The sequence below is a fragment of the Pogoniulus pusillus genome, chromosome 3, assembly GCF_015220805.1.
Source record: "Pogoniulus pusillus isolate bPogPus1 chromosome 3, bPogPus1.pri, whole genome shotgun sequence".
Lineage (NCBI taxonomy): Eukaryota > Metazoa > Chordata > Aves > Piciformes > Lybiidae > Pogoniulus > Pogoniulus pusillus.
Genome location: NC_087266.1, coordinates 37657102 through 37682369, shown reverse-complemented (window position 1 = coordinate 37682369; position 25268 = coordinate 37657102). Strand labels below are relative to the sequence as shown.

At 40.3% G+C, this 25268-nt stretch overlaps 1 protein-coding gene across 6 annotated transcripts in view; it reads right to left on the bottom strand.

The window, feature by feature from the left end:
- PCDH9 (protocadherin 9) overlaps window positions 1–25268 on the bottom strand; it is a 991969-nt gene that overhangs the window by 728761 nt on the left and 237940 nt on the right. Inside the window, exon 3 of one of the 6 annotated variants that reach the window (XM_064174260.1) lies at window positions 4215–5723. The exons of the other annotated variants lie outside the window; for them this stretch is intronic. Coding sequence (XP_064030330.1) covers window positions 5703–5723 — 21 coding nt within the window. The 3' untranslated portion in view covers window positions 4215–5702. Of the gene's footprint in view, window positions 1–4214; window positions 5724–25268 lie in introns of those variants that run through there. 6 annotated transcript variants of the gene reach the window in all.

Here is a 25268-nt window from a genome sequence, read left to right as displayed (position 1 = left end):
TCTCTTCTTCCAGTGCCGCTACCAGCTGCTGGTATCAACTATATACCAAATATTTAAAATTGGATCTGTATGAAGGCTACTCAGTTAGACTTACCAACTCATGGTAGGTGGGAAGGATTTACATAACATACCCTATTTTAAACCACATCAAATTTACAGGGTAGTTCAGCAAACTACTGCTTCGTCTTTTTTTCTTTTACAGTTTGGCACAGGATTAAATTGTTTCTTTATCAGCTGTCTCCTTTGTAAATTAAGATAAAGCCCAAGTTGATTTTATTGTTCAAAATCACTAAAACTATACAAGAATCAGATGAATAATGAACAAATTAAAGAGTGAAGCTATTACAGTTATTACTGCGTTTAAACAAACAAGGCAGCTGATTTCTTTCAAGTTACACCAAAAAAAAGTTACACAAATTCAGGCCAGGATTTGAATTTTAATGACACTTTTGGTGCATTTTTAGAGTGAATGGTCAGTAAGAGCTTGGGAATTGAGCACAGGAGTTTGTAATACTATAGAAGACTGGCTGAGGCACTTAGTGCCATGATCTGGTTGATTGGACAGGGCTGGGTGCTAGGTTGGACTGGATGATCTTGGAGGTCTCTTCCAACCTGGTTGATTCTATGATTCAATGATTTAATTTTGATATTGAAAAAAAAAAAAAACCCAAACATTTCCACTGATTCAGACCTGGGTTCCAAATCAATGAGGAAAATTCAAAGGAAGCACTGTGATAGTTGTGTTTTTAAAAAGTAATCCCCCCTGGGGATGGATAACATTCACAACTGTTAGTGTTCACATGTTGCTAACAATACATTAAGATGCTTAAAATAGTTCATAGAATCATAGAATCAATCAGGTTGGAAGAGACCTCCAAGAGCAGCCAGTCCAACCTAGCACCCAGCCCTGTTCAATCAACTACACCATAGCACTAAGTGCCTCAGCCAGGCTTTTCTTGAACACCCCCGGGGACAGCGATTCCACCACCTCCCTGGGCAGCCCATTCCAATGCCAATCACTCTCTCTGTGAAGAACTTCCTCCTAGCATCCAGCCTAGGCCTCCCTCACCACAACTGTGTCCCTTTGTTCAGTTGCTGGTTGCCTGGCAGAAGAGACCAACTCCCACCCGGCTACAGCCTCCCTTCAGGTAGTTGTAGACAGCAATGAGGTCACTCCTGAGCCTCCTCTTCTCCAGGCTAAACACCCCCAGCTCCCTCAGCCTCTCCTCACAGGGCTGTGCTCCAGGCCCCTCACCAGCTTTGTTGCTCTTCTCTGGACACATTCCAGTATCTCAACATCTCTCTTGAATTGAGGAGCCCTGAACTGGACACAGGACTCAAGATGTGGCCTGACCAATGTTGAATCCAAGGGAAGAATAACCTTCCTTGTCCTACTGGCCACACTGTTCCTGATCCAGACCAGGATGCCATTGGGTCTCTTGGTCGCCTGGGCACGCTGCTGCCTCATCTTCAGCTACTATCTACCAGTACCTCCAGGTCCCTTTCTTCCTGGCTGTTCTCCAGCCACTCTGTCCCCAGCCTGTGGCACCTCTTGGGGTTGTTTTGGCCAAGTGTAGAACCCTGCACTTAGCCTTGTTAAATCTCATCCCATTGGCCTCTTCTCACCCATCCAGCCTGTCTGCAGGGCTGCACATCTTGTGCACAGGAAGGACCTAAGTATTTTGTGAAATCTATGTTTGTCAGTATGAAGACATAAAAGTTCTTTTTAGAACTGTTCAACTAAGAGAGTATCTTCTTCTCTAACAGATAAATAGCATGATATTTTGTACAGCACCTGTCAAATACTTGATTTGATAGATTCTCTATTTCTTACTGTAGAATTAGTATGGAAAAAAAATATTGGAAGTTAATGTAATAATTAATGTATCCATCCATCTAACTTTAGCATTTTCATCTGTTTCCTTCTGGGAAACAGAAACAATTCTGCTCCAAGAGTTTTGACTGGATGATTTGAAGATGATAGTTTGTCTTATATAGACAAGTATAATTAGATGTGTCAGGGAAAAAGAAAAAATCAATGTTGTTGACAAATTGAGTGCCACCACAAAAAAAAAAAAAACCAAACAAAACAACCACCACCAAACAAAAAAAGAAAGTGAAATCACAAGTGACTTGAGAATGTTCATAAAATCAGCTTTTCAACTATATCTTTGTCATGTGTGGATGAAATCTGTGTTCCATTGAAGCAAAAAAACCACCAAAATCAAAAATAAAAAATTAAAACAAATCCTATTGAATTTTACTCATACAAATTCACTGAAAGGTAAAAATTGCAAGAATTGAATAGAAAAATCACGTGTTTGTATTTATGATTGTATATATGCAGAAAAATCCCCAGCAAGGGTCACAAGTGTTGTCCCAGCACTTGATTAAGAGTAGAACAAAAAAATGCAGCATTATAATTCTATTAATTTGCTTCATCTAAAGCAAAGAAAAACTTGACCCAACTCAACCTAAACAAGAAAACAAACCAACCACCAAAAAACAAAACTGTCAAACCCTCAAAATCCAAACATTATGATTTTCAGGCTTTCAGTGATCTTGACATGCAGAGGTACAACAAACATTATCCAAGCCTGCTCCCAGTGGTTACAGAAACTCCCATGGCCTGAAGCTTATGTGTTACTTTACACTGACTTAAGAACATAAACTGGGCCCTTAAAAACAAACAGGTATGTGTGCTAGTTTGAGCCTAGCTGAGATATTTTGGTGAGAAGAATTTGATGATAGGCTGTGAAAAGGAAACAATGGTGATGCCTACTGCACTCATAGGCTTGGCTGAGATGTATAAGAACAAGAGCACAAACATAGATAACAGAGTCTCTCTCTGGCTTTGGGGCTGAATTTTTCTCTCTAACCTACCACCTGTGTGGCTAATCCTGCTTCCTAGCCTCCCTGGCCAACCCTCCAAACTCACTGTGAACATAAGACAAAGTCTGGGACAAGGTAGAGGGGTGGGAAGGAGGTGGAAGGGTGGTTGGGAGCCCCTCCTGGGGACTCTGGTTTCTGAGAGGGCTGTTGTGTTTCTGTGTTACTTTATTAACTTGTCTATTTCTGTCTATAGCTGTAAATATTATAAATATCTGCTTGTATATTGTGCCAAGATGTCATTATAGCTTCATTCACTCAATTTCCAGAGCCACTGAGTCTAGTCTGGGTGATTTTTCTCAAGTGTGGGAAGGCAGGTAACACCCAAACCATCACAGTAGGTTAACTAATATAATCCTTTATGGCTTATTCCACCTGTGTTGCTTCACTTATTCTCTTGAACGCTAAAAGTAGAACTATCGATATCACACCCATAGAAGTCATTACCAGGGATTAACAGGATGGAGGAAGGGAGGTATTAAAACTTTTTATTTGAAATGTGTAGCTTCTATCACAGGTTCCAGTATCCTACTAATGTCTGGAGAACACAGGTGGAGGGACAGCCTGGGCAGGAAAGGAAAGAACCACAAAACCCACCTGAAAAACACTGCTAAATCTTATCTACATTCATATTAGCTTTCACAGTATCACAGTATCATCAGGGTTGGAAGAGACCTCACAGATCATCAAGTCCAACCCTTTACCACAGAGCTCAAGGCTAGACCATGGCACCAAGTGCCACGTCCAACCTTGCCTTGAACAGCTCCAGGGATGGCGACTCCACCACCTCCCCAGGCAGCCCATTCCAGTGTCCAATGACTCTCTCAGTGAAGAACTTTCTCCTCACCTCCAGCCTAAATTTCCCCTGGCACAGCTTGAGGCTGTGTTCTCTTGTTCTGGTGCTGGCCACCTGAGAGAAGAGAGCAACCTCCTCCTGGCCACAACCACCCCTCAGGTAGTTGTAGACAGCAATAAGGTCACCCCTGAGCCTCCTCTTCTCCAGGCTAAACAACCCCAGCTCCCTCAGCCTCTCCTCGTAGGGCTGTGCTCGAGGTCTCTCACCAGCCTCGTCGCCCTTCTCTGGACACACTCAAGCATCTCGATGTCCCTCCTAAACTGGGGGGCCCAGAACTGAACACAATACTCAAGGTGTGGCCTGAGTACAGGGGCAGAATGACCTCCCTGCTCCTGCTGACCACACCATTTCTGATGCAGGCCAGGATGCCACTTGCTCTCTTGGCCACCTGGGCACACTGCTGGCTTTCATACACGTTCTAGAGAAATAAAACAAATAGGTGAAAAAATGTGCTGATTCTGTACTGGAATATTATCAGGATACCAATTTATTTCAGAGACAGAATTTTTATGCTTATTTATTGATACATTTTTATCATGATGCCTTTACATGAAAAATATCAGGCTACAGGCTGCATTTAACTAGTAACTCCTAGAGATGTTGGAAAGTATTCTGTGATTTCCTCCCAAAAGGCAACGCACCACTAAAAAGGCATAAATTTATCTCCCCATACTATCTGAATACACACACATTTCAAGAGATATATTAACCCACAGCAAGTGCAAAGCATGAATATTTTTAGTACGAAGCCAGCAGCAGACACTGTATTCTCACTGTTTTCCCTGTGCATTGTTTCTGCTATACTCTGTCTTCAATCACTTAACGTTAAGTTGTTTTCTTAGGTTTGGCTGGCAAACTGTAAAGACTTACATAACTCTTTATTAGGTTGCTACTTATTTTGCAAATATATTGTGAAAAGCATTCAGCTTTAAATAGTTCACTACAGCAAGCTTGTATTTTTGATACACACTTTTTTTCTTGTCTCTAGACTAACTAAATGGCACACAGTAAAGTATCTCTTCTCCTATTTGATGCCAAAGCATCATTAATATAGCATCATGTTAATTAATAGGTGTGACCGTACAATTTATGTTCTATCCCTGCCACTGTCTTATGCTGTACAAGCACTGTGGTATTTGAGAAGCTTCCAAAACTACAAAGAGCACCAAATTTTCTTTCTATTCTTCCTTCTAATAAGAAGCTACTTATATTTCAGATTGTGCTATATTATCATTTTTCTGTCACTGTGCATTAAAAAAAATCAAACCCAAAAGGTAATGGTGAGTAGTTTTAACATTGCTATCTTGTATTTCAGCATCCTATACTGGGCTGTATCAAACCAGCTTGTTCAAGGAGAATGAATATATATATATATAGTATATAGTAATTTACACACAGAGTTATTTATATGTGAATATATGCATATGCACAAGTCTTCCATGGATAGGTATATATTATATTCCTTGTTCTGCCATCAAAACTTACTAGGCTCCAGTACTAGCTGTGAGAGTTTACTCTTACTAACATTTTAATAAGCTTAACAAGCTTATTAAGCATTAATAACTTATTCAGAGATGAAAGACTTGATATCTGTTGTCAATCTCCACTCCACCCAAAATAGTTTGGTTTTAGGGTTGGGTGGACTATGGCATGAAAAATACTGTATTTCCTTCAGATAAAACTTTGGCAATAATGTGAGAAGTTCTATTTGTCCTTTTAGTTCCTTTACCAAACAGGTAGGGTCTGAGTCGCAGCTGATTGATCATATTCCCACCAATATGTTCAGGATCTCTTTTAGTGGCCGTTCTGAATTCAAGGCAGTGCCATGCATCTGTGCAAGGTGTCCCAAGCAGTCAGAGAAGCCATCCTCTGTGCAAGCAATCTTCTTTGTGAAGAAAGGTGGTGGAGTGTGTTGCATACTGTAGTCAGTCAGTGTTGATGAAGCAGACAGACTCATTCAGGGAGAGGATGGGGAACACTTGAGAGAAAGAGAGAGAGATACCAGGAAATAAGCAGGCCTAGGGGATGTCATATCAAGCCTCAAAATAAGTTTGCCTCTTCCCTTTTCCACACTTTAGGGATTCTAAATCTTAAAATATATTTGTTTATATCAGAAATTGAAAGAAAGTCTTAAAAAAATCAACAATTACCTAGACCCTATAACTAGTTTATTGATTTTTCCTTATTTCCACCTAAAGCTTGAGATGGAAGAAGTAGACTCATATAGTCCTGTCTGTATAGACTGATTATATTCCTGGGTTTTATGACTGAGATGGTGTTAAGAAATATGCTAAAAGCTTGCTCCTCTTGCAATTTTGAATATGTCTGCCCAACATACTGGAAGAATTAACTACTTCTCCATCCTCTACTTAATTTCCATACTTTTGGTCGCAAAGGACCTCGTAGTCCCTCAAAGTTTTAGCTTTGTTCCTTAACCTTGTTCGAATAACTGAATGCGTGCTTCAAGAACATTGTTCCTCTCAAGATACTAACTCAGTCTCAGACTGGGAAGAAGCCTGAGTCATTTTAGGATAGGATGCAAAATGAAGCAATATTTTGCTTAGAAATAAAATATATATTATTATAACTATATAAATAAGTTGGGCTGGGGGAGGTATGGGCTGGATGTTAAGAGGAAGTTCTTCCAAGAGAGAAGGGATGCCATGGGAATGGGCTGAGCAGGAAGGTGGAGTCACCATCCCTGGAGGTGTTTAAAAAAAAAAAGCCTGGCTGAGGCACTTAGTGCCATGGTCTAGTTGATTGGACAAGGCTGGCTGATAGGCTGGACTGGATGATCTTGGAGGCCTCTTCCAATCTGTTTGTTTCAATGATTCTATGATATAGTCAATTTTCATTATAGCAAAAAGTTAACAGTAGGATGTTTCAAGGCACCTTGGAAAGACCAGGTGTTCAAAATGTATTAATGTGGAAAGAAAGAAAATAAAGAGTTAACAGCAACGTGGTAAAGTTTGCAGATAGCACAAGAAAATTGTTAACTGTATCTTGTTCAGACAGGTGGAACTGTCCAAGCTAGATGGATGGGCCATCTTGAAAGAGATGAAAATTGTCTTGAATCCAAACTAATGTACACTGGTGAAAAAACAACCAACAAACCTTGTAGCAAATCATTGACTTTAGAGGAGATCTCAATAAAGAACATCAATTAACAAAAAACACCTGGGCTTTACTGCAGACAGCTCAATGAAGAGTCCTTCTCAATGTGAAGCTGCAGTACAAAAAAAAAAGTTAAGATGCATAAGAAATAAGAAAGAAAAATATGTCATAATTTTCCCTTCTCTGGAACAGTGTGAAGTACTGGTCACCCTATCACCAAAAAAGATATTACTGAATTAGAAGGTATTCAGAGAAGAGTGATTGTGATAATTAGGCACATATAGAAGCCTTCATATGAAAAGAATGAAAAAAATTGGAATTGTTAACCTTAGGGAAAAAAGATGAATAAGAAGGGATATGATGAAAGTATAAAAATGGTAAGTGACAAAGAGAAAATAGATCAGGAGCTTCTGTAATCTCATAATTCAAGAACAAAAGAACACTAAGTGAAAGAGAAAAGCAGCAGCTCCAAATCTGATAAAAGGACATATTTTTTAATTCATCACATAATTAGATTATGGAACTCGATGCCACAGGGTGTCACTGATGTCAAGACCTTACCAAGATTCAAAAGAAGGACTTGGCACTTACAACTTTTTACATTCTTGGGAACCTTATGCAGAGTAACTGTTAAGAAAGTTTTGAGAGAGAATTATGTGCCTTGTTTCATGATTTAAAAGGCAATACTTTTAAAAAAGAACTCAGAGAAAAGTTTCATGGAAGCAAATCTTCCCATCTCTGCTTATTACTTCATTCTTTGGTGTGCTTGTTTTGTTCATACTTCCCCTTGAGACATCTGGGCAGTCTTGGAGGGAGACTGTCATAATGACTTACTATTCTGATTCATTTACTATTACCCTAACACTACCTAGTATCTTAGTATCTCCCATGACATCTTAGTATTAGAACTTTGACCTTCTCTTATGGCATCTCAGTATTAGAACTTTGACCTTCTCTTTTGAAGAATAATTGTCCTATGCTCTATTATTCCACTTCACCTGTGGACTGGATTGGTCACCCCTCTTCAATAAATAAAACCATTGCCTGTGTATGTTCTGGACTAACTGTGAAATTTCTAGATACAGAACCAAAACGTTCTTTTTCTTTTTTTTCCCCCTGTGGCAGTTATACAATTCATTCCATGTGTCCTAATTGTCTTCAAGCCCTATTTTAACCTCCCACCTTTGATATTGACATCTTGCTTCACATGCTGCAGCTGAAAGACATAAGAAGTACTTCCAAACAAGAGACACTTTGCTTCTTATGCTTCCTATTCTCTGCAGTTTCTTTACCATATATTTTCTCTTTTCTATTTGTCTTCTGCTTGGAGAGATAAGGTATTCTTTCTCCCTGTTTTGTTCTGAAATTATTTCTTTTCTAGTTTCTAGCTTTTCTTCCTCTTAGGTTTGTTTTGTTGGGTTTCTGGGTTGTTTTTTTTTTTTTCTTTCCTGTATGAAGACTTTCAGCAGAAGCAAATAATGACAGGCAAAAGAATAAACGAGATCAGATCAGGTCTGCTGTTAACTGAAAACTGAATCAAAAATAGTGCAAATGATACATGGTAGAAGCAGGATCATTGATTTGGAAAGTATTTTGAAGTAATTTTTCCTGCCACTGTTATTAATTCCATTACATCCTCAAAGCTGAGGTGCCCAATAAAATCTATAAGTATTTTAAGTATCTGTTCAAGGTTTTGGAGGAAAACAGCCTATTTATTATCGATATAATACTAAAAGCCAACTTAATTATATAGCATTAAAGCCACCTACAATTTTCAAAGATTCAGATTTGACTAACTTGTCGGAGGCCTCACTCAACAGAAGCTATTAAACCAGGTATCAGGGAGATAAACAGCACTGGTACCTTTACAGAGACTCAACTATTACTAACATGCACCCAGCATAAAACCCGGTAGGTTCTGTCAGGGTTTGAGGGTAGCTACAAAGCAAGGGAAGATACTGGGCTAAGGGCACACAGAGCAGCTGCATTTGTAGGGCTTGGCTGGGTGAATAAACTGTTGGAGGGCTGTAACTGCCTTTTAGAGAAGCTGAATTCAGACAAAGATCACAAAACAGACACTGCAGTAAGACTGCCTAAGAGATAATACTTGAGAGAAGATGGGCCACCACCAATTGAGCTAAGATGTGAGTAGCCACTACCAGGAAAGATGTGGTGAATTTTGTCTCTTTTTCACAACAACTTTCTTCTCTTGAGGTTTTCAACATGCAATTGGACAGAGTGTTAGATAATGTCATCCAGGCTCCCTTTCCTACAAAAGTTTGGATCAGCTGTTCTTTGAAGTTCTTGTCCAACCTGGGCTCCTTGAGTCCATCTAGTGGGCAAGTGGTATAATTGACCACAAGCAGTATATTGACCACAGGAACCTTCTCTCCCAGTTCAACTGAGTTCAATTAACATTTATATATTTTAGCTAGTTATTTTTAGATCTAGTTATTCTTTTGTATATTGTTTCCACGAATGTGTGAAGAATATAAAAAATAATAAACAATATTATTTTTGGAAAAAATATAATCTCACAATTAATTAATTACACACACACACACCCCCCATAGCACTCAGTCTCTCCTTATAAGGAAGATGTTCCATTCTCTTTATCAAATTTGCAGCTCTTCACTAGGATTTTTCAAGCAGTATCCTCTCCTTCTTAAACTGAGGGGCCCAGAACTGGACACAATATTCCAGATGCAGCCTCACCAGGGCAGAGAAGAGGGGGAGGAGAGTCTCTCAACCTACTAACCACAGCCCTTCCAGAATGGCACTGGCCCTAATGGCTATAAGAGCACATTGCTGGCTCATGGTCATTCTTCCATCCATTAGGAACCCCATGTCCTTTTGCCCTTCACTGCTCTCCAACAGCTCAGTCCCCAGTGTATATTGGTACATACGGTTATTCTTTCACAGGTGCAAGACTCTACACTCACCCTTGTTGAACTTCATTACATTTCTCCCTGCCTGACTCTCCAGCCTAAGTCTCACTGAATGGCAGCACAAATCTCCAGTGCGTCGGCCACTTCACCCAGGTTTGTGTCATGAGCAAACTTGATGGCAGTGCAATCTGTTCCCTCATTCACATCACTGATGAATATACTGAATAATACTAATCTCAGTACTGACCCCTCAGGGATTTTAGTAGATATAGGCCTCTAACAAAAATCTGTCCCACTGACCACAACACTCTTTTTTTCTTCAACCAGCTCCCAATCCACCTCACTACCTGACTATCCAGATCACACTGCCTCAATTTAGCTAGAAGGATCCTGTGGGAGACAGTATTTATTAAGACTTAATTCTTATTGATAACAATGCCAGAATCATGAAACAATAATTTAAAAGCCAGCTACTATGAAAAGAGTGCACTGGTTTTTTTTGTTACTAAGTACTACACAAAATCAAAAAAATATGCTCTAATGTTGCATAAATTCTCTATTTTCAGACAAATTTTGGCTATTTTATTAACAATCATTTACTTTTAAGTTACTGTCTTCCATAACATGTGTGCTAGTTTGAAGCAGGCTAGAATGTTTTGGTGAGAAGAACTAGATTACAGGCTGTAAAAGGAAAACAAGGCTGATGTCTACTTCACTCAGTCTTGCTGAGAAGTATAGGAACAAGAAATAAAAACATTTGATAACACTCTCGGCACCACTCTTGCTGGGGCTGCTGGCTGAGCTGCATCTCTCTAACCTCACCCTCCATTTTGGGCTAACCCACTTTTCTTCTTAACCTCTGGCTGAACCTCCATTCTTCCTTGGGACTGGGGTAAGGTTGAGAGGGACAGGGGGAAGGTGAAGGGGCAGTTGAGAGCCCCTCCTGGGGACTCAGGTTTCTGGGAGGGGAGTTGTGTTTCTGTATTACCTTCTACCTTGTCTATTTCTGTATATTCCTGTATATACTGTAAATATCTGCTTGTATATATAAGCTATAAATATAAGCTTCATTCATAATTCCAGAGCCGGCTGAGTCTAGTCTGGGTGATTTCTAAAGTGGGGGGGGGGGGGGGGCAAGGAACACCCAAACCATCACAACATGTCGTATTGTTGAAGAAGCAGAAGAATGTCTTATCAGGAAGAGCAGATTTAGTTAGATGGTCACTACTTAGCAACAAAATGCCTTTATCTAGATGTGCACACTATCTTTTCAAATCAAGTCCTCTCTTCTAATTTTTTTCATCAGTTAAAAGTGTGGCCTGAAGTAAAATATTTCATTAATTTGAACAATCTACACAATTATTGAAAACTATTCCAACTAATTTTCTTTCCCCTTCTTAGCAAAGAAGCATAAATGTCAGCCAACTGTTAAACAATAAAATATTTCATTATGGCCATGTAAGATTAGGTTTCCCACAATAAGTTTACCTTATTCATGTTACACAAATGCATGCTATCTTCATGCTTTTAGTATTAAATCTAAATAACATGTTATGCTTATTTTCCTATACCTTCTATCTCATATAGCAATTATATTGTTATACATTGTGCCTGATATGAGTTGGAAGAGACCTCCAAGATCAGCCAGTCCGACCTAGCACCCAAACCTGTCCAATCAATTAGACCATGGCACTAACTGCCTCAGTCAGACTTTTCTTGAACACCCCCAGAGATGGCGACTCCACCACCTCCCTGGGCAGCCCATTCTAATGGCAAATTGCATTCTCGTGAAGAACTTCCTCCTAATATCAAGCCTAGCCCTCCCCCACCACAACTGGAGACTGTGTCCTCTTGTTCTGTTGCTGGTTGCCTGGGAAAAGAAACCAACCCCCACCTGGCTACAGCCTTCATCCATGTAGTTGTAGACAGCAATGAGATCACATCTAAGCCTCCTCTTCTCCAGGATGAACACCCCTGTTGTTGGAACTGGCTGGAAAATGGGGGGCACAAGCCCCTAGAAGTGTGTACAATCAAGCCTTGGATGTGAGGTCTGAGTATTGAAGCCAGTAAGCTGCAGGGCTGTGTGTGAAGAAGCTCAGAGGAATTTGTCCTTGAGCCTTCTGACAAACAGCTGTGGGGCTGTGCACAAAGCAGGAGGGAATTGGGAGGAATATGCAAATTCCAATACTTAGGTGCACTAAAAATGCTTTTGCAGTAACTGCAAGTAGGGAAGATTATACATATTCAGATATTTAGATGCGCCAAATGATAAGGAAAAAGTATCACTTGCATGCAGTATGTGTTTCATACTTCTCACCCTAACTGCAAAGTATGTGCTTTGTAACTTGGAGTCTGATGCTCTCAATACAGAATGGGAGCTTGGATTGCTTAGCTCAAATTGAGCTGTTGTCAGTTCCCATCCTCTTCTGCACACCCCCAGCTCCCTCAACCTCTCCTCACAGGGCTGTGTTCCAGGCCTCTCACCAGCTCTGTTGCCCTTCCTCTGGACTCATTCCAGTATCTCAACATCTCTCTTGAATTGAGGAGCCCAGAACTGGACACAGCGCTCAAGGTGTGGCCTGACCAGTGTTGAGTACAGGGGAACAAAAGAATTCATGCCTATTTGAAATGACCAAAAACACCAAAGTGAATGTGCAGAATATTATAAGACCCTACTCAGCACTTCTAAATGTGAGCCTTCCAAACCTGGAAAGGTCCCTTACCCAATTACTAGTCAGGCTTCTTTACCAAAGGTGAAACTTAGGGACTGTATTGAGTATACTGAAACTGTATTGAGTATACTGAAATAAAGGCCTACTGAGTTTTATGCCCTCCAGTTCATTACAAATCTATCTAACGTAATTTACACAATCGCACTCAATTCTGCACAGAACTCATTTGCTCATAACTTTCTCTACACACTATTTGGGATTTGGCATAGGCTACGCTTTACCCCCAATCAAAAAATGATTCTTTCCCCCTGCCCAATCATACAGGAGACTGAGATATGCTTATTGATTCTGAAATTATTTTCTTAAGGCCGTAAAGCTCCTTCTTCTCAAACATTTCAATTTGGTACAGTGGAATTGGAAGACACTGATGTAAAGTTGAGATACTGGAATGTGTCCAGAGAAGGGCGGCAAAGCTGGTGACAGGCCTGGAGCACAGCCCTGTGAGGAAAGGCTGAGGGAGCTGGGGTTCTTTAGCCTGGAGAAGAAGAAGCTCAGAGGTGATCTCATTGCTGTCTACAACTACCTGAAGGGAGGCTGTAGCCAGGTGGGGGTTGGTCTCATCTGCCAGGCAAACAGCAACAGAACAAGGGGACACAGTCTCAAGTTGTGCCGGGACAGTTATGAGCTGGATGTCAGGAGAAAGTTCTTGCCAGAGAGAGTGATTTGCCATTGGAATGGGCTGCCCAGGGAGGTGGTGGAGTCGCTGTCCCTAGAGCTGTTTGAGAAAAGACTGGATGGGGCACTTAGTGCCATGGTCTAGTTGATCAGGTAGGGCTGGGTGCTAGGTTGGACTGGATAATCTTGGAGATCTCTTCTAACCTGGTTGATTTTATGATTCAATGAAAGGGCAGCTTCTTATTTTTTACTTTTCATCAGGGCATAAGCCACATTTCCATAAAAATGACCAGCCATAGTTAATATACCTAAACATACCTAATACTTGAGTATACTTATAAATGTAGCTTTACAAACACATGGTTTATGTACACATATGTCCTTTTTGTTTTTTAAATCCTAAAATAAACTACAAGATCACAGAAAAATAATTTATCATAAATTCTCTTCTTCTACTGTCCCAGCATAAATTTAACTGGATATTTCTGCATAGAATATGATCTATTACTATTTCCTTTGTTCACATCCACTCTCTGACATGAATTCAACATTAAAATTATCCAATATTAAAATATAGATAACATGAGATTTATAATACCTTCCACAAAACTATTTAGGTCTCAAAATCAGCTTCTGGTGCAGCATCCAAGGATCCAGACATGCAACCTTTATTCATATAGTGAACTGAATAATAGTCACTATTTCAAGTGTGTAAAGTGTTCATAGGATGAGGCCTAAAATCACAGTTTTACTCTTAGCCAGCAACAATTTAATCAGGAAAGTCAGTTTTCTAAGTTTATAACAATTTAGATATAGTGGTCATCTTTGGCCATGCACTGGAGAATTACAGTATCACAGTATCACAGTATCATCAGGGTTGGAAGAGACCTCACAGATCATCAAGTCCAACCCTTTACCACAGAGCTCAAGGCTAGACCATGGCACCAAGTGCCACGTCCAACCTTGCCTTGAACAGCTCCAGGGACGGCGACTCCACCACCTCCCCGGGCAGCTCATTCCAGTGTCCAATGACTCTCTCAATGAAGAACTTACTACACTGGATTTTTGTTTCTTTACCCTGATATCATAATTGCTATTAAGATGAATTATTAAAGACAAACAAGCAAACAAAACCAAACCACAAATGCAATCTCTGCGCTACCAAGACTGTTGAACCAACTGATGAATTAGACATCCTGGATCATTCTATAACTTAGTTTATACCATTCATTGTATTTTCAGTTCATGGTAACCAGAGTTATTTTTATAACTATTCTTTTTCATTTCCTTCTCATAATCTCCAAAACTGTCAATTTTTAGACACAGAGACAGGTTTTTAATCTTATTAATTTATTCTAGCCAGCTGCGTCATCAGAAGCGGATGAAGGCAGACACCATTACCAAAGCAGCTTCTCTGACTTTCCAGCATAACTCCTTAACTCTTTAACTCCTCCTTTGCCTCACTCTTTAATAGTGAGTTTTCTCTTGAAGTCAGGAATGAGGATCATCCATCAGCACTTATGCCTCTTCTCCCAGGCAACCAGCAATAGAACAAGGGGACACAGTCTCAAGTTGTGCCAGGGTAGGTATAGGCTGGATGTTAGGAAGAAGTTCTTGACAGAGAGAGTGATTTGCCATTGGAATGGGCTGCCCAGGGAGGTGGTGGAGGCACCGTCCCTGGGGGTCTTCAAGAAAAGACTGGATGAGGCACTTAGTGTCATGGTCTAGTTGATTGGTTAGGGCTGGGTGCTAGGTTGGACTGGATGATCTTGGAGGTCTCTTCCAACCTGGTTGATTCTATGATTCTATATGATTCTAGAAGGTCTCAGTTGACTTGAGCTTAGCAAATATAACACCCATCTACAAGACGAGCCCTAAGGAGGATCAGAGAAACTACAAACCTGCTAGTCTGACCTTGGTGGCAGGAAAGGTTATGGAGCAAATCATCTTGAGTGCTATTATGTGGCATGTACAGGACAAATAGGTGATCAGGCCCAGTTAGCATGGGTTCATGAAGGATAGGCCCTGCTTGGTGAACTTGATCTCCTTCTGGGACAAAGCGACCCACTTAGTGGATGAGAAAAAGGCTGTGAGTGTTGTCTACCTAGTCATTAGTAAAGCCTTTGACACTGATTGCAACAGCATTTCCCTGGAGAAATTGGTTGCTTGTGGATTGGACAAGTGTACAGTTTGCTGGGTAAAAAACCAGCTAGGTGGCCAGGCCCAAAGAGTTCTGTGAATGGAGTTAAATACAGCTGGCAGCTGGCATGAAATGCTGTTTCTCAGAGCTCAGTGTTGAGGGTAGTTTTGTTCACTATCTTTACTAATTATCTGGTGAGGCAATTGAGTGCATCCTCAGTAAGTTTGTGGATAACACCAAGTTGGATGGGAGTGTTTTCCTGCTCAAAGATAGGAAGGTTCAACTGTGGCATCCGGACAAGCTGGATCGATGTGCCAAGGCCAAATGTATGAGGTTCAATAAAGTCAAGTGTTGGATCCCACACTTGAATCACAACAATCCTGCGCAAAACTATAGGCTTGGGGAAGAGTGGCTGGAAAGATGCACAACCAAAAAGGACCTGGGGATGCTTACTGACAGCTGGATGAATACAAGCCATCAGTGTGCTCAGACATTCAACAGCCTCCTGGCTTGTATCAGAAATAGCATTGCTAGTAGGACTAGGACTAGTAGTGTGGCTAGTAAGACTTCCACACTGATGAGGCCCCAGTCTTGAATAGTGTGTTCAGTTTTGGGCCTCTCACTACAAGGATATTGAAGTGCTGGAGTATGTCCAAAGAATGGCAATGAAGCTGATGAAAGGTCTAGACAAAAAGTTGCATGAGGAGCAGCTGAGGGAACTGAGATTGTTTAGTGTGGAGAAAAGGTGGCTGAGGGGAGACCTTATCACTCTCTACAACTACCTGAAAAGAGCTTGTAGGAAGGAGTGAGTTGTTTTTCTTTCTCCCATAGGACAGGAGAAAATAGCCTCAACTTGTACTAGTGGAGGTTTCATTTTGATATTAGGAAAAATTACTCATGAAAAGGGCTGTCAAGCATTGGAACACGCTGCCCAGGGAAGTGGCTGAGTCACCATCCCTGGTAGTACTTAAAAGATGTGCAGATGTACCAATTCAGGATATATTTAGCAGTGTAACAGTTGGACTCCATGATCATAAAAGTCCTTTCCATTCTAAATGCTACCACAATTCTCTGAACTCCCCACTTGTGATAAAAGAGTAGAGATGGTGAAAGTCCTGACCATGTTACAGTCAGTTTTCCAACATCTGAATGACAAGGTAAGGTACATTTGGGCTATGTATATTCCTCCCTCTCTTCAAGCATATAAGGAACTGAGACTTACAATTACAGCTGTAAATTCTACAAAGGAATGACTCTGCTACATTATTTAATCCTGACTAGTTATTAAGTTCTGCAATGCTCAAGTGGCAAGATGCATTGCTTACACTGGCTGCAATTGCAATGTAGTATGTTAAAAGCCAAAGGATAAGCACTCTGCTGTAAATGAGACAACAGTGAGAGCTGGCATTTGGCCAAAACAAAGGTTTGTATAAGAAAAATGGGATGAAAAAACCAATCTTATTCAGCAGTGGATATTTTTTGAAAGAGATATCAGAAAAATGCTACTGTTCTTATCAATGTCTTGTCAACCTTTAACATTATTTCTCACAGTCCTTTTATTTTTCTGCCAGATTAGAAGCAGTATTTGTTCCTAAACTGTCCATGCCAGACAAATATCAACACAGTTAACCCCAAACAATGAATAACCTATAAAGCAACCATTATCTGTTACTTTGAATGTTTTTACAAAGCTTTTCTAAAGAAGTGGTTATGATTGTGCCTTACCAGAAATCAGTAGTAGGTGGATATTGTCTGAAAGCAAGCTAGTATTCTCTTGATTTGCTACTTTGCCCTGTGCTACCTCTCTCTACCCAGTGTCTTGGGCAATTTTCAGCTTTAATCTGCTATTTGAAATAGTGCATGGGACCCTAAATTCTGCAAACAAGTATATGTTGTCATCCTCACACAGATTGCCAAGACACTTGTCTCGTGCTCTAACGGGCAGTACTTGGGCTTTGCAACAGCAATTGGCCTGGTTAGCCTGTAATTAGCAATCACATGAAAAAACATATCTTTACAAAATCTAATGAGGTGTCTATAAATACTCCATGTTTAACAGAGCTAAATACAACATTTTGTGCTATGGTCTAGTTGACTGGATAGGGCTGGGTGACAGGTTGGACTGGGTGATCTTGAAGGTCTCTTCCAACCTGGTTGATTCTATGTTTGTAGAACTTCGACATGAAAACTTTATCACAGTTCATTCTGTTTGCACAAATTTCCAAACTTCTACTTTGGAAAAATCTGTCTTTTTTGTTATATTGGGATTTTAATTCAGCCTATCAGCAAGGAGAAATTAGCCAGACCAATTTCCCAAGGGTATGAAATAGACAGAATAAGTCTCTGAGTGAAAAGATAGAAAGGCTAATGAAATACATACATCAGAGAAGGCAGCATTGAAGAATGCAAATCCTGCCAGAAATTCACTCTATGGCTTGAAAAAGATTTGTATTTTTCTCTACTGACCTGTAAGCAAGTTATTACTGATACAGAAACCCACTGATACCTACAACTTTAACACAAGAACACCCTAATTATAAGGAGGGATTTTATGGAACAGAATTGCAACTTAGACATTGTTTGGGATGTCAATAATTGCTGTTTCTAAGAGCAGCTCAACTCTACCCAAATATCTGTGACATTATATTAAACACCCCCCAAGTGAAATTGCAGTGCACTCAATTCTTCATTCTCAAGGTACTCTGCTGCCCTTAAAGAAAGTAATAGATAGCATTTTAATAAATGAGCAAACTGCAAAATCTCATTTCACTTTAAGGAGACTTTCCTACAACTTATTCTCAATATAGAAGTGGCAGATACTTTACCCAGAGGCCATTTTTCTATGTGCTTGCAGACCAAAGGGCTCCATTTGAAATTGCAACAAGAGTTCTCCCTCTGCTCCTTCTCATTTTCTTGTGCTGTGTAACCTTCCACAGGGCATAGCAAAGGATTCATGAGAGTGAATCCTCTCAGCCTTAGCACGTAAAAACTCTTTATTATTACCATGACAGGAATCTCATTTCCCAAGCATACTCTGTCTCCTGCAGTATATACAATGTCTAAATGCAGATGCAGTCAAAATCTCATTAATGACTCAGATCAACAGCTGCCATTGATCGTTAACACATAAATGCAGTGACTTCTAAATCCTAAAGTGACACAGCAGCTGTGCATTTTGGGAAATGAAGCTGTGGTTATAACGTAACAATCCTTGAATATTTTCTTCCACCTACCTTGGTATTGCTGAGAATTTTCCAGTTACATTGAAAAGAACAATATGGCCTTTATCTGACATTTTCTAACTATCTGATAAAAAATACAATTCAACTTTTTTCTCAATGTCTGTCTGTCCTGGTAGGGTATAAATCCTGCCAGGCAGGTTTAACCCTGGCTCTCCTCCTCCTGTTGTGATTTTGGGAGTCAGTCAGATGAGCAAATAACAAGGGTTTGGCCCCAGCAAAGCCTTGAGGGCTAGGGGGCTTAGCACCACGTGTCAGGTGTCTTGTGCTGCCCTCACCATGCCTGCATGGTCAGAGGAGGCACAAAGCTTTGAATGCATTGGCCACAGCAATGGTGCTAGTGCCTATTGTCCAGTTTGATGTTCAAACTGAAGTATATAAAGGGGGATGATTTAGAAACCATGCTTTTCTACATTAGCCTTTCTGCATTCAGCATGGAGCCTTCCTGCCTCTCCTCATTCGTGCCTCATTAAAGGCAGCCATGTGTTGCAGCTAACACTAGCCAGCTCAGCAGCATCTTCTTCTCTCTGCCTGAAATATTTTATATGCTACCCTGGGATCTTCATCATGAGTTTGATAGTGCCTTTGATACAGGAGACTTACTCAGGGACTAAAAGAGTTTTGAGTACATCTGCTGGAGTGAGTGCCAAGACTCCATAGGCAAAGTTATACTTTGCCCTGTTCCCATTTTCCTATTTTCCAGTTCTGATTGTTTAAACTGTTTAATTTTGTGCAACTGCTTCCTGTTGACTGAAAATCCAAAGAACCTCAGGGAATTTTCCTGATTTTTAATATTAATAATAAAATTAATATTCATACAGACATTGTCATAATTAACTGATTATTAATTTCTGATACCCTATCATACATTGCTTTTTTTGATGTGCTTGTAGCTTGCTTACACACTCTGCAAAGACCTTCATGAAAAGAAACTTGGAGAACTTCTCCCTTTGTTCTTATAGCATTAGATTTTATAAATCCCTACAGTCTCTAAATTTTTAAGTACAATGACCTTTTTTATATAAAATGAACCTAATAATAATCACTTGCTAGTGAGCAATTAGAATGCAAACCAGGCACAAGTTGCAGGTAACAGCCACCAGTGGGACCCACTGCCTTCATCACTTACTTCAAATATTGTTATCTGGTAATTATAGACTAAAACTGAAAAACAAAACCAGAAACAAAACAGAAATTTGAAACAATATAACATTAAAAAAAAATCAGATGGCCATCACCTGAGATCTCTAACATTCATAAACTGTATTTCTCAATTCATATTTAAATCCTGTTGATGGGAATTGAGAAAGATCCCAACAAAATAAATGAAAAAAAAATCCATTAAGAATCAAGAGAAGAAAACAGACACAGGTTAAAAAAGAATAAATCACAGTTAAAAGTATTTTAGATCTAAATTTAACTCATAAACCCACAATTTGGACCAGGTGCGTATGCAATCTTTTCAATTTGCTGTGACATGCAATAGGTGATGTGATTGAAACAAAATAAAAACCAATCAAATCATTGTCAAGTACCTAACATGACTGTGTGTTGCAAATGATTTCTCGGGGGAGTCAGTGAGAACTAACAGGTGACTCCATCCCAAAATGCCTCTGGAAAAGTGCAGCAGAAAATTTTCATGGCAGAAACACTAGCTATCTGAGAGACAGACTTTAGAGGAAGATTAACAGCTGCAACCATTCCCAAATCCAAAAATCTGAGGGAAAGCAACACATCATCTCACAGGTGTAACCCATCCACCTTAGAAAGCTCACTAATTCATCTGAAAAACATACTGAAATATATATCTTAGGTAAACTTCTGCTTGGACTGCAAGCCCCAGTCTCTGCAAGAACGCCATGGTCTAGTTGACTGGATAGGGCTGGGGGATAGGTTGGACTGGATGATCTTGGAGGTCTCTTCCAACCTGGTTGATTCTATGATTCTATGATTCTTATCATTCACACAGAATATATTTGGTTGGAAGTCGCTTTCAAGATTGTCCAGTGTAACCTTGGACCCAGCACTGCAAGGTCAACTAAACTGTGTCCCTAAGCACCCTGTCCACTGCTGGCTTAGGCAGACCATTCTGATGTTTGATAACTCTTTCAATGAAGAAATATCCTAATATCCAGCCTAAATCTCCCCTGGCACAGCTTGTAGCCATTTCCTCTGGCCCTGTCATTTGTCACCAGGGAAAAGAGACTGTACTCCTCCTTGATCCGATCTCCTTTCCAGTAGTTGTAGACAGTGATAGGGTCTCCCATCAGCCTTTAGACTGAACAACTCTGGAAATTCTAGGGCTTTCAAGAGCCTCATTGGTCTTTTCTGGACACACTGCAGCACTTCTATGTCCTTCTAATAGTGAGGGCCCCAAAACAGAACACAGTATTTCAGGTGTGGCCTCACTGTGCCGAGTACCGGCAGATGATGACCTCCCTGTTCCTTCTGACTGCTGTGGGTCCAAAACACACTAGGATGTTATTGGCCTTCTTGGCCACATGGGCACATTGCTGATTCCTCTGTAGTTGATTATCAACCAAAACCCTAGGTCCTTTTCCAAGTTGCAGCTTTCCAGCCACACATCCTCAAGTCTGTAGATTATCATGAGGTTGCTGTGACCCATACACAGGACCTGGCACTCGACCTTGCTGAATCTCAGGCAATTAACTTTGGCCTATTGGTCTAACTTTTCCAGATCCCTCTAGAAGACTGATACACACACCCAGTTTGGTGTCATCTGCACAATTACTGAGGGTGCACTTAATCCCCTCATCCAGATCATAAATAAAGGTATTAAAGAGAATAATGCTGAGTACTGCCCCGATATTGAGCACTGGAGAACACCACTTTTGACTGAATGCCAGACAGATTTAGCTCTGTTCACCACCACAGGGATAATGATTGAACTCTTAATGAATGTCTGGTTAGCCTTTTTTTCTTCTTCCTCTTTTTTTTTTTTAATCACTTTGATGTTATTTTTTTTAATATCTGTGTCAAGTAAAGCCAGTAGAAAATCAGGCTCCAAGAACTGTTTGTCATACGCTCCCTGTGATGTAAATGGTAGAAAGGAAGAAGTGGCACAGGCAGGGTAACACCTTGGAGGAAGTCTAAGAACATCTTTGCAAGATCAAGTAAACGCAAGCTCATGAGCAGTACTTATCACAGTATCACAGTATCACAGTATCATCAGGGTTGGAAGAGACCTCACAGATCATCAAGTCCAACCCTTTACCACAGAGCTCACGGCTAGACCATGGCACCAATTGCCACATCCAACCTTGCCCTGCACAGCCCCAGGGACGGTGACTTCACCACCTCCCCGGGCAGCCCATTCCAGTAACCAATGACTCTCTCAGTGAAGAACTTTCTCCTCACCTCGAGCCTAATCTTGTCACTACAAACTGGAAGTCTCCTCCTTTTCTGTTTGCCTCATCATGAATGAAAAAGTAGCAAGAGTATGCTGGAAAATCACACTGGAAAGCTAAGGAAAACAGTGATAACAAACTTCATTATGATGTATTAATGAAGCAAATGTTCATCACATAGCAGAAAAAGCCACTTGCCTTTTATTGCTAGACTTGCTTTGCTATTAGTCATCATTTATCTTTTTCCTCATAACCAAGAAAACCAAAAAGATTCTTGAATACCCTCTCAATTTCTTCTTGACTTGTAGGGCTTTATATGCTGTAGTGGTCTGATTTAAAATAAAAAGAGTAATATTCCCTACTATCAGAATTTATGACATTTTCTGACTGTAAGGCGTTACCATCCTGGACAAGGAATTCTGGGTTGCTCTCTTGCTTTCCTGGTCTTGAGCATGCGGGTACATTTCTCACTTGTTTTTGGGTTCTGGTCAGTATTTTCCCTTTCCCTGTCTTTCTGTTTCAAATATATAGTGATGTCATCTGATATCTTTTAGTGAAGGAGTAAAACATTCTAAGTCAACTAGAAAACTCTTGCTGCCTTTTTTTTTTCCCTCCCTGTCTTATCTCTTGATAAGAGGGAGGAGGTGGGAGGAAGAAAGCAGTGGGGTGGGCAGGCACTGGAACCATATCACCTATCTATCAAGAAGCCCCAGCCTCAGGAAGCTGTTTGTCTCTATACCAAGGAAGATTTGCATGACTAGCATATTAATTCTGTTTCAGGCATTTGGCTTTTACAGCTTAACCATCTTCACTGCAAACAAATTGCTTAATGGCTTTGGGTAGCAAACTTATACAGAGCTGTGCCAACTGATTAAGAAATGTCTGAGTCGGTGTGACCTGTGATCATATTTATTGGCATTTCATTTAAAACCTCTTCTGAATAATCATTTGCATCATCACCTAAATCCTATCACTTTTGTTCAGTAAGTCTTAGCTTCTTGTCTTCTTATTCTTTCCAAAAACAGTAATAAATCAAAACTCAGGACACTACTCTTCCACTCAGAAGCTTAAGAGTCAGTAAAGATGTGCAGAAAGATTTCTCACCTTCATTAACAATGTTGCTGAAAGGAAGAACGTTCCCTGAAAGCAAAGGTGGACAGGGACAGCTCATTCACTAAGAACACAGAGTAAAACAATAAATGCTGACAGCACACGCTGGCATCACAAGACCAAATCCCTTTTGGCTAGAGTGCCTTAAAGACTTGTATAAACGGACAGATTTGACAGAAAGTCAAGCAAACTTCTCTGTGCAGCCAGTGCTGAACATCCATGGCATTTCTAACAAAGTGATGTATAAAAAAGCATGTAACAAAAGACCATGCTTTTGAAGCATGACACGAGTACAAAAAGCCACCTAGGTTTTAATATACTGCAACAATTAATGCTGTCATGCATATTTTATCTCAAATGTTTTGCCATTAGTGGAGAACTTGCTTGCTGTTTTTGTTAGGAGAAACAAAAGAGTCATCAAAAAGTCCTTCGCACAAATGTGTTTACTTACAGTAAATGTCAAGGCACCTGACATTACTTAAAAACTCGACACAAATTACTGCTTTTATACTCAGAAATAAACATTATCAGCAGAATGAAAAAAAAAGCCCCTGGAACACAGAAAGAGTTTGGCTTGATTTGGTTTTGGGGTTGTACATTTGAATGGCCATTACTACTGCTCCTGCTTTTAACCACTGGCCTTCACAGCTGCAACCAATAAATCCACTGGCCTCTGAATTTGTTTCAGAAGCATGTTTTATTTCTTCAGGTGGGTTGGTACAAGTTCTGCCATGCAGCCAAACACTTTGTGGCACAGCTTCTACTGTTTCCAGCAGTGACTACATAAAAGAGTGTTTAATTGTTCCTCCTGTGTAGCCTGGAGGAAGTATGGTGAACCAGCCTACCCAACAGTTTAATTAGGTCTGTGAACAAAGTTAGACATTGAGGTTAAAGAACTTAATGTAACCCATTTTAACAGACTGGTCAGACACTTTTCCCTGGCTACTTTATTATCTCTTCTTTTTAATTATAATTTTTAGATTCCCTTTTGGATTTCATCCACCATTGAAAATCAAACTTGTAGGTTTTTTTCCTACCTTTTTTGTCTGTCTGTTTTGGTGGGGGGTTTTTTGCATTTTGATTGTTTGATTAATTTTGTTTTCCTTTGGTTGCTTTTGCTTGGCTGTTTGGATTTTTTTGTTTCGTTTTCTTTCCTTCTCCTACAAATGCAGAAGATACAGTAAATCCAAGCTTTAAAAATACGTTGTCTTGCATAAAAGCACAATTTTCTAAGACTAATTTTCCTGAATATTTCAGCTATTTTTGAGACTTTTAACCTCAATCTCAAGTTCTCACATTAGGTGTAGGGTAAAACTACATTTAGAATTATACAATGGTCTGGGTTGGAAGGGACCTCCAGAAGACATCCAGTTCAGCCCTCTCTGCAGTAAACAGGGGCATCCTCCACTACCTCAGGTTGTCCAGACCCTGTTGAGTGTCACTTTGAATATTACTATAGGAAAAGGGATGGAGAACATGGAGTGTAGGAACCTAGTTAAATCATTAACTGTGTGAGCACTGATACAAAGCATCATCAATCAGATAAACACAAAGGAGGTGGGGTAAGCTTGAGAGGGTCTTGAAACACTTTCATGGAGAAGAAGAATACTGTATTCAAAGATGAGAACAATGGAGACTCCAGCCAAGAATGTGATCCATAACTGATGCCAGGTGGCCGAAAGGTAGGGAGGTCAGAGTGAGGAAGATGTTGGCTTTCCTCCCAAAGACCCCAAAAGGCAACCACCAGGTGGCAATGAGCATGTGTAAAGAGGTGGGACAGTATGGAAATGAGTTCCAGGAACTGATTGTAATAACTCCACCTATTCCCAGAACTAAATGTAATAACCCTACCCTAGTACTGAATATATATGACTTTGTAGCATAAATATTTTACCTGAACAAGGTGAAGATGTGCAAGAGCTTGGAGGATGACCTCCCCTTGTCACCCAGCACTGATTAAACACCTCTTTCCTGATGCATGTTGCAAGGTCTCATTTTCCATAAGTCAATAACTACAGGGATGGGGCCCCAGCCACCTTCCTGGACAACCTGTCCCACTGCCCTCATTATAAAGGATCTGTTCCTAACATCCAGTCTAAATATGTTCTCTAGTTTGAAGCCATTGTGCCTCATTCTATCACCACAGTCGTTTGTAAACATTCTCTCTCCATCCTTCTTGTAGGCCCCCTTCAGGTACTGGAAGGCTGCTATTAAGTCTTCCTGAAGCTTCCTCCAGGCTGAACAACCCTAGCTCACTCAGCCTGTCTTTGTAGCAGAGGTGCTCCAGTCCCCTGCTCATTTTCATAGCCCAGAATAT